The following is a 10635-nucleotide window of genomic DNA, read 5'->3' as shown; positions in this document are numbered from 1 at the left end:
CTTTATCCATTCATCCGTTGATGGACATCTCAGCTCTTTCCACAGTTTGGCTATTGTGGACATTGCTGCTATGAACACTGGGGTGCAGGTGTCCCTTCATATCACTACATTTATATCTTTGGGGTAAATACCTAGTAGTGCAATTGCTGGGTCATAGGGTAGCTCTATTTTCAACTTCTTGAGGAACCTCCATACTGTCTTCCAGAGTGTCTGTACTAGCTTACATTTCTACCAGCAGTATAAAACGGTTCCCTTTTCTCCACACCGTTGCCAACATCTGTTGTTTTAGCCATTCTGACTGTACACTACAATTCTTTAGATGACAGATTTATGAATCAATTAAACAAAAAGCATGTTTATTGATAGACTCAAATATCCTTGGTTTGTGTGCAGTAAGAAGCCAAAAGCACAAACCTAAGTTCAGTAATCAATGCTTTAATAGCTTACCTTATTTGGAAAAGATTTAGATGGCCAATGAACTCATCCAATTTATCACTCAAGCAAAACTTTAAAGTTTCAGGTTACCAAACACTTTGGAAAGTATGGTAAAAATTAACCTGGAAAACATTAAGATGGACAAAACTAACCATCTCGTAAAGTTATCTTTTTGTGAACAAATTGCAATCTTATTTGACCTTGAGTAAACCTTGGTAGAATAAAAGTTTCAACTAGTTTAAATACCAAATTACGTTCCACTTGGGTCCGCTTAGAATGAGTCCACTGAGGGAAAGTCCTGAGAAATTCCTGGAGAACCCGGGGAGAGTGAGGCTCTTCATCAGTGGCCACCAAATGTGTGTGTGCGCGGGGGGAGGCAGGCTCCCCATGTGGGGCCACCAAATGTGGTGTCTAAACAGTGTGCCTGTCTCATTCGGATGGGGGCCCCCCAATTGTGGGGCAATGATTGGGAAGAAGCTGGTGGCACAGTCTGTGAAAGAATTCACCTGAGACAGAATGAAGGAGATAGAAGTTTATTGGTTACACTGCAAGGACACAGTGGCTGGGGACTGTTTGGGGAAGATGAGGCATGGTGACCAAGGGTATTTTCTCTTTTTTGGTAACTGTGCACAGTTGTAAGTAGCCCATTGGTAAGTTTGGGTCTATGGATATTTTGAATGGGTCACCTGATGGGACTGTCTGTATTCAGCCAGGGGGATGCGATGGGCCCTTTCTACAATCCATCACTCAAGCCTGTTTGCCTAAAAGTGACTTCTATGGTATGTTCTTTCCAGGAGAAAAGGAGAAGCTGGGAAGGCTGTTATGAACTGGAGTCCATTGGAGGAATCCGGGAATTAGAAGTATGGAGGCTTCTCATTGGTGGGGCTCTTTTGAGGCAGAAGGGGTGGTGGGTTGTGGTGACAAGAAGAGCCCTTCTTCCTCCAGCTGGGACAGTAAGGCAGAGCAAGGTCCAAGTCCCTGCGAGGTCAAGTCCATCTCTTCCTGTTGGGTCTGCATAGTAGGGTGCGAGGGCGCCCCCTGCTGACTCCTCCCCGCTTCAACTCAGTGAGGTTCACATTATTCTTTCTTGACAAAGGCACTTCTAGAAGGGGGATGTTTATATCGTTCTTTGGAAAATTCCTGAAGAACATCAGCCGAGACATCAATACCTTCATTGTTAAACTTCCATGAAAGATGTCTGCAATTACTTTCTCGAGTGGCAGATTGAAGCTGCACTTGCCTAAGTTGGAGCCCAAATGTCCAAATGAACATGGCCTCCTGAGGACTGAGGATAACAATGCTATGAAAGTAATAGCTGACATTGATTATGTACTCACTGCATGTTCCGTGTTTTGGGTCCTAAACAACTCACACACATCGCCTGGTTTAATCATCATGTCAGATAGGCACTGGCATCAATCCTATATTTTAACTGTCGGAGGCACCAAGTCCTGAGGAGTGAGGTATTAATTAGGTAATTTGTTCAAGGTCCCTGTACTGGAGGGTGGCCCAAGCCCTGTGGGCCCAGCCATGCAAAAGGGACACCTTTACCTCTTCCACCCAAAGCCACTGATTGGTCCAAATTCAGTCCTGGACTGAGCTGGCATTCAAACCCCAGGAGCTCCGGTCTTAGAGCTCCCCATCTCTCATCACTGTGTGGTCCTGCCTTGTTGCATTAAATAATACGAGTCAGACTAAGGTAGGGATGTAGAGAGCTGTGTAGGCTGCTTCTGTGACCCTCTTCTCCTGAGAACAATCACAAGCTTCCAGAAGAGTCTCTTCCAAGAACTCTGCTCCTGACCCATCTCAGAGTAAATTGCTGACCTTATGTTTCAGAATCTCCTCTCATTCCTACAAAGACATTCTCCCTCAAAGTTAGGAAGTGGACGCTGACACATTACTGCCGAGTAACCATCAGAGCCTGTTTCCCCAGTGTCCCCACAATGTCCTTTATAGCAGAAGGACTTCACTTGGTCACTGATTTTACATTTCACCTATCTTTAGTCTCTTTACTTCAGCTTGGAACACTTATTTCATCTAAGTTAAGGCTTTTGTTAAAGAACAGAATTCCAGCAATCAAGTTGAAGCTGTAATTGACTTTATTAAGGGATTCATGAACTGGCACCATCCCACCTGGCAAGTAGGTAGTTGCTCCCAGGAGTGTACAAAATGCAGGGTTTTCTAGGGAGGAGAGTGGGGCAAGAAGTGCACAGAGGGAAAAGAAAGGATTGTTTCTGATCAAGACACCTTCCTTCTGGTGGATGGACTTCCAGGGTTTCTATCCTGAAGATGATTCACCAGTGGCCATCAGGAAATTTCAGATGGACTGTTAAAATGTCACCTTCCTGGAATAGGTTGAAACTCATTAGTCTTGGTTTGCTTTGAGGTGGGGCCGGCGGGGGTGGGGGGCAAGTGCCTCCAATCTGGGCTTATTTTTTCTTTTTTTAAAATCACTTTCACTACAGGGGCATTTAGTCCATTAACATTCAGGGTAACTATTGAGAGATATGAATTTAGTGCCATTGTATTGCCTGTAAGGTGACTGTTACTGTATATGGTCTCTGTTCCTTTTTGATCTACTACTTGAGGCTCTCTCTTTGCTTAGAGGATCCCTTTCAATATTTCCTGTAGAGCTGGTTTGGTGTTTGCAAATTCTTTCAGTTTTTGTTTGTCCTGGAAGCTTTTAATCTCTCCTTCTATTTTCAATGATAGCCTAGCTGGATATAGTATTCTTGGCTGCATGTTTTTCTCGTTTAGTGCTCTGAAAATATCATGCCAGCTCTTTCTGGCCTGCCAGGTCTCTGTGGATAAGTCAGCTGCCAATCTAATATTTTTACCATTGTATGTTACAGACTTCTTTTCCCGGGCTGCTTTCAGGATTTTCTCTTTGTCACTGAGACTTGTAAATTTTACTATTAGGTGATGGGGTGTGGGCCTATTCTTAATAAAAATAAAAATTATAAAAGAAAAAAAATCACTTTCAGGGCCTTGATTTTATTGAAGATTATACACTAGTTATAGATTAAGAGTAGATATTCTTTTGTTTGGTTTTGTCTGATTTTTTTTTAGAATTTCTTGCAGGTTTGTCTCCCTGGTAAGAATATGCCAGAGGTGATGTTGAGGTCTTCTTACGCCTTCCCATTGTGGACTCTTGACAGACCACCCCTATGTGTGGACATCTTTCTTACCTAGCTCGGGCTCCCACACCCATGCCAGGCTCCTTCTTCAGGTGAATACCCTTCGCACCCTACTTAGTTTCTGATTTTTCTGATTTGGAGTCAGTGTGACTCCCTTCTCAGCCCCTGACCCCAAATATGGGGCTGCCTGCCTGGCTGTGCCCCACCTATGGCTTTAGGACTGAATTATCTAGGAAGGGAGGCAAAGGAAGAGAAGAGAGGAGAAGGGAAAGTAGGGGTGGGGTGGGGAAGGAACAGAAGACTCCTGTGCAGCTCCTGATACCAGCCAAAATAGACAAATGCTTTTAGCCTTTCTGTCCAATGCACTGGTCAATCAACCGTCCCTGATTTGATGTTCATTGTGTCAAGACAGTTGGGAGCTGAGGCTGAAACACAAAGAGAAAGCATGTTCCCTGCCTACCAGAAAAGTAGGGCACATGAGATGAAAACATGAAATCAAAAGGAGTCATATAATACTAAGTGCTTCAGTTGAAAGTTCCAAAAAACATGTGCTCCATGACCTGTAGAATTCGATTGTGAATAGACTTTCTGACCAATGGGCAAAGTCACAGTGGCTTAACTCTCACTTATCTTAATACATCACATTGGAGTTATGAATGAGCTCCACCCACCCAGCAACTGTGATGGTCAAAACATTCAGTCACTGGCTCTCACTCATTGGTCTATGGATTCTCCCTTAATGTACACAAAGGCATTGGTTAGTATTTTTGTTAAGAGTTGTTGACTGACTGGATCAGTGTTAATATTTAATGTAGAATATTCAAAATAAGACATGTGATATAAATGTCACTACCACAGTCACCCCAGTAATTCTTGTCTCCATTAGAGTTTGTTGATAAAATTGTTGAGGAAGTTTTATTCTTGATCAACGGTCAGGAGAACAGATGGTACTAACTGGGGGTAGTCTGTGTGAACCAGACAGGCTGAGTCTACATCTCTGGCACTTTTTAGTGACTTCTTTTACTCTCCACAATAAATACTCCACATAGACACTGGAGAAAGCTAAATGAATGTACAGAATCCCTAGTCATCTGTCATGGGCAGTACATGAAGGCCATCTTCATTTCTGGGTTTTACTCACAAAGTAAACTAAAGTCTCTGGTGGTCCGGGATCTTGAAGAACAAAGGGGGAAGTCCTTAGGGAAAGTCAGGCTTTGTTGACACACCAATCTCTTGGCTCTACCTTGAGAACAATGGGTTTTTCCAGTTTAACAGCCCCTTGAGTGCTCCTTTCCAGGCGAATCTACAACAGTTAGACAAGCATATGAGAACCAGGAACAAAGCCAAAGGAGACAACAAAGCCAAAGGAGACAAGAAACATGAAGGACAATAATGCTTTTCAAATACATAAATACTACTATTAGACTCATATGTCTGGGATCTTACTCCTACTCTGTAAGCTGTCGAGACTGGGGGGCGGGAGGATACATCCATCATTCATTCAGGAAATATCCACTGAGCACTTACTCTGTACCAGGCTGGGGATCAAATTTTGTTGGGTTTGTGGTCCTTTTGCTTTAATTTTAAGTAAAAGGAATAAATGTTTACATTTTAAACCAGATTCTTAGGCATCATGTCAAAGCATTTTCAGAAGCAATACAGAGTATACTTTGTGTATGTTCAAGCTTGCAAAGTAAACCCGAGTGGGTCTTACACACGTTAATGTGTGGCCATCGTCCCTGCTAAAGATCCTGTCACCTCTCCCAGTGGAACCATCCATTCTTGATGGAAGGAGTTCTTCGTGAAGCATGATGGTTGTTCTCTACCATCTCCTGGCTCCAGAATCTAAGGCAAATGGTGAGCTGCTGAAGACCCTACAGTGTTCTGAGTGAACCTTTAGCCCCATTCTCTCCCAGTGACTATCCAAAAGTGTGGGGAGCCACAAGCAGAGTCACCTTCTAAAGTCGGTTGACTGAAGGGTATGCAAATGCCTTGGAAGGTGAGAACTGCCAGCCCGTGGGTGAGCAGGAGCTTTCAGGGAGTGTCTGCCCCAGCCCGGGTGTGCCAGAGCCCTGCTTCCTCTCAGGGCTTAGACTCTTGTTTGTAGTCAGTCACTGCTATGCAGCTGCCCCAAAGCCACAAATAAAATGGAGACCAGTTCCATCTTCCTCCTCTTCTCTGAGCAAGTCTAATAAAGGGAAGAGCTGTATAATAAATGCACAAGTCCTAAAAGTAGGCCGTACTGTACAGCCTTGCTTGAGATGAATCAGTGGCAACAATTCTTTCTGTTTTCCAGATCCTTCTAAAAACGTAACTTGTTATTTTTAAATTTTAAATGGCATGCTTGTATTTCCCCTGCAGAAAGACAGACAAGACACACACACACACACACACACACACACACCCCAAGCCTATACACAAATGTCATTTGTTAAATTATTAAAATGAAAATTCTTTACAATTTGCATCCCAGGGCTCTCCATCAACTTCAAATCGCTTGTGAACTTTACTGGGTGACTATAAGCCACTAGTGGGAGTTTAAGAAAGGAATTAAATGAGATGCTAGAGTTAAAGACGCTCTTAGGTCCAAAGAAAACATAGAACAGAGTGGCTGGATTAATGACCAAGCGTTCAGCTTGGGGACTCTGCTGATGACAGTGGCCTGTTGTGTCTTATAACAGAGCAGAGGAGGCATTGGGATCTGGTGCATGGGGAGGCTCCAGGGAGGAGCTTGGAGACTGACCAGGCCTGGAAGGATGAGAACAGATGGGGGAAGAGCGGGCTAAGCCTTCACAGAACTCGGACTGGGTTGGAAGGGGGAACACAGCCTGACTGGAGCCTGCCTTGCAGAAGGTGGGGCCAAGCACCCAGGACGGCCTGGATCATGGGAGTCCATCACATCTGGAAGACACGCTTGTGTCTCATGACAACCTTGTGTCCTCATGAGAATCCATGGAGGCACTTTAAAAGCCACACTCTGGGTGAGCTATGTTAGAAAAATCTCAGATGACCTGGGCATCAGGACTTTTATTGAGTTTTTAAAACTCTTCTTATTTAAATCCCAGTTAGTTAATGTAGTATAATATGAGATTCAGGTATACAACACAGTGATGCAACACTTCCGTACATTGCCCTGTGTTCATCACAAGTGTATGTACTCCTTAATCTCCATTACCCACTTCACCCTTCCTCCCACCCCCTCCTCTCTGGTAACCATCAGATTGTTCTCTATCATCAAGAGTCTGTTTCTTGGTTTGCCACTCTCTCTCTTTCTTCCCCTCTGTTTTGTTTCTTAAATTCCATATATGAGTGAAATCATACATTTGTCTTTCTCTGACTTATTTTATTTAGCGTAATACTCTCTAGCTCTATCCATGTTGTTGCAAATGACAAGACTTCATTCTTTTTTAAGGCCAAGTAACATTCCATTGTATACATACACTACATCTTCCTTGTTCATTCATCAGTCAGTGGACATTTGGGTTCTTTCCATAATTTGGCTAGTGTAGATAATGTTGAGAGTAACATCAGAGTGTACGTATCCCTTTGAATTTGTCTTTTTGTATCTTTCGGTAAATACCTAGTAGTACAATGGTAGGGTAGTACTATTTTTTTTGGTACCAAATTTTAATTTACATTTTAATTAATTAACATATAGTGTAATACTGGTTTCTGGAGTCGAATTTAGTGATTAGTCACTTACATATAACATCCAGAGCTCATCACAAGAAGTCCCCTCCTTCATACCTATCATGGTAGTCATATTTTTAACTTTTTGAGGAACCTCAATACTGTTTTCCAGAGTGGCAGCACCTGTTCGCTTTCTCATGACCAGTGCAAGAGGGTTCTCCTTTCTCTGCACCCTCACCAACACCTGTTGTTTCTTATGCTGTTGATTTTAGCCATTCTGACAGGGGTGTGGTGACATCTCATTGCAGTTTTGATTGGTATTTCCCTGAAGATGAGTGATGTTAAGTACCTTTTCCTGTGTATGTTCACTATCTGTATGCTTTCTTTGGGAAAATGTCTATTCCTGTCTTTTGCCCATTTTTTAACCTGGATTATTTCTGTTTTGTTTTTTATTATGTTCAATTAGCCAACATATAGTTAAGTACATCATTAGTGTTTGATGTAGTGTTCAACGATTCACTAGTTGCATATAATAACCTCTTTAATTATTTTCAGGGTGTTCACTTTTATAAGTTCTTATATCTTTTGATATCAGCCCTTTATCAGATATGTGATTTGCAAATGTCTTCTCCCATTCTGTAGATTGCCTTTAGTTCTGTTATTTCCTTCATTGTTCAGAACCTTTTGATTTTGATGAAGTCCCAGTAGTATTTTTTTTAAAATTTATTTTTTATTTATTTTCAGCATAACAGTATTCATTATTTTTGCATCACACCCAGTGCTCCATGCAATCCGTGCCCTCTATAATACTCACCACCTGGTACCCCGACCTCCCTCCCCCCGCCCCTCAAACCCCTCAGATTGTTTTTCAGAGTCCATAGTCTCTCATGGTTCACCTCCCCTTCCAATTTCCCCCAACTCCCTTCTCCTCTCGATCTCCCCATGTCCTCCATGCTATTTGTTATGCTCCACAAATAAGTGAAACCATATGATAATTGACTCTCTCTGCTTGACTTATTTCACTCAGCATAATCTCTTCCAGTCCCGTCCATGTTGCTACAAAAGTTGGGTATCCATCCTTTCTGATGAAGGCATAATACTCCATAGTTTATATGGACCACAACTTCCTTATCCATTCGTCCGTTGAAGGGCATCTTGGTTCTTGCCACAGTTTGGCGACTATGGCCATTGCTGCTATAAACATTGGGGTACAGAGGGCCCTTCTTTTCACTACATCTGTATCTTTGGGGTAAATACCCAGTAGTGCAGTGGCAGGGTCATAGGGAAGTTCTATTTTTAATTTTTGAGGAATCTATTTTCTTGTTTTTGTTTTTGATATTGTCTCCTCTGCCTCAGGAGATGTATGTAGAAAGAAGTTGCTGTGGATGATGTCAAAGAGATATCTGACCATATTCTCCTGTAGGACTTTTATGGTGTCAGGTCTCATATTTAGATCTTAAATCCATTTTGAATTTATTTTTGTGTATTGTGTAAGAATGCAGCCCAGTTTCATTCTTTTGCATGTTGCTATCTGGTTTAATAAACAGCATTTGTGGAACACACTGTCTTTTTCCCATTGCTATTCTTCCCTGTTTTGTCAAAGATTCTCTGACCATATAGTTGTGTGTTTATTTCTGGGCTTTCAAATCTGTTTCACTCACCTGTGTGTCTTTTTTTTTGTGCTACTTTCATTTTGTTTTGATCATTATAGCTCTGTAATATAACCTGATGTCTGGAATTGTGATGCCTCCAACTTTGCTCTTCTTTTCAAGGTTGCTTTGGCTGTTTGGATTCTTTTGGGTTCCTTTCAAATGTTAGGATTATTTCTTCCAGATTCGTGAAAAATGCCATTGATATTTGAAACACATTGCATTAAACATGTACATTGCCTTGGGTAGTATGGACATTTTAACAATATTTGTTCTTCCAATTCAAGAGCATGGAAGGTCTTCCCATTTCTTTGTGCCTCTTCAATTTCTTTCATCTCTGTTTTATAGTTTTCAGAGCATAGGTCTTTTACTTCTTTGGTTAGGCTTATTCCTAGACATCTTAATTTTTGGTGCAATTTTAAATGGGATTGATTCCTTGATTTCTCTTTCTGTTGCTACCTTCTTGATATATAGAAATGCAACAAATTCCTGGCATTGATTTTGTATCCTGCAATTTTACTGAATTCATTGATCAGTTCTAGCAGCTTTTTAGTGGAGGCTTTGGGTTTTCTATATAGAGTATCATGTCATCTGCATGTAGTGAGAGTTCAACTTCTTTCTTGCTGACTTGGAAGCATTTTATTTGTGTTGTCTGACTGCTGTGGCTAGGACTTCCAGTATTATGTTAAACAACAGTGATGTCTGTGGACATCTGTCTTGTTCCTGACCATAGAGGAAAAACTCTCCATTTTCCCCTATTGAGGATGATATTAGCTGTGGGTTTTTCATATGTGGCCTTTTAATGTTGAGGTATGTTCCCTCAAAATGTGTCTTGTTGAGGACTTTTATCATGAATGGTTGTTGTATTTTGTCAAATACTTGAAATGATATCTTTCCTATCCTTTCTTTTATTAATGTGGTGTATCACATTGATTGATTTTCAAATACTGAATTGCCTTTGCAAGCCAGGAATAAATCCCACTTGATGGTGGTGAATGATTTTTTTTTTAAATGTACTGTTGGATTCAGTTTGCTAGTATTCATTGGGCATTTTTACACCATGTTCATCAGGGATATTGGCCTATAGTTCTCTCTCTCTCTTTAAAAAGATTTTATTTATTTATTTGACACAGAGAGATCACAAGTAGGCAGAGAGGCAGGCAGAGAGAGAGGGAGAAGCAGAGCTTCTCTGCTGACCAGAGAGCCTGATGCGGCGCTCAACCCCAGGACCCTGAGATCACGACCTGGGCCGAAGGCAGAGGCTTAACCCACTGAGCCACCCAGGCACCCCTGTAGTTTTCTTTAGTGGAGTCTTTTATCTGGTGCTGGTATCAGGGCAATGCTGGTTTCATAGAAGAGATCTGTGAGAAGAATAGGCATGAACTCTTTAAATATTTGGTAGAACTTGCTGGTATAACCATCTGGCCCTGGACTCTGGTTTGTTAGGAGTTTTTTGATTACTGATTCAATTTCTTTGCTGATTATTGATCTGTTCAAGTTTTCTATTTCTCCCCGTTTCAGTTTCAGTAGTTTATATATTGCTAGGAATTTATCCATTTCTTCCAGGTTGTCCAATTTGTTGGCATATGGGTTTTTATAATATTCTCTTATAATTTTTTTTTAAATTTCTGTGGTATTGGTTGTTATTTCCCATCTCTTGTTTGTGATTTTATTTGTTGGGGTCCTTTCTCTTTTCTTTTTGATAAGCCTGGCTGGAGGTTTGTCAACTTCATCCATTTTTTTCAAAGAACAAGCTCCTGGTTTCATTGATCTGTTCTATTGTT

General features: G+C 41.4%; 1 protein-coding gene across 6 annotated transcripts in view; it reads right to left on the bottom strand.

Moving 5' to 3' along the window:
- Positions 1–952: 952 nt before the first annotated feature.
- LOC309854055 (cytochrome P450 3A12-like) overlaps positions 953–10635 on the bottom strand; it is a 68233-nt gene continuing 58550 nt past the window's right edge. For all 6 annotated transcript variants that reach the window (XM_082712727.1, XM_082712728.1, XM_082712731.1 and 3 more), the window contains 2 exons: positions 4714–4875; positions 953–2780 (listed from right to left, as the gene is read on the bottom strand). In XM_082712727.1, coding sequence (XP_082568853.1) covers positions 4780–4875 — 96 coding nt within the window. In that variant the 3' untranslated portion in view covers positions 953–2780; positions 4714–4779. The remainder of the gene's footprint in view (positions 2781–4713; positions 4876–10635) is intronic.

This window comes from Mustela nivalis (genome assembly GCF_964662115.1).
Source record: "Mustela nivalis genome assembly, chromosome: 19".
Taxonomy (NCBI): domain Eukaryota; kingdom Metazoa; phylum Chordata; class Mammalia; order Carnivora; family Mustelidae; genus Mustela; species Mustela nivalis.
Note: the sequence above shows the minus strand (reverse complement) of the source record. Positions and strands in the feature narration are given on the sequence as shown.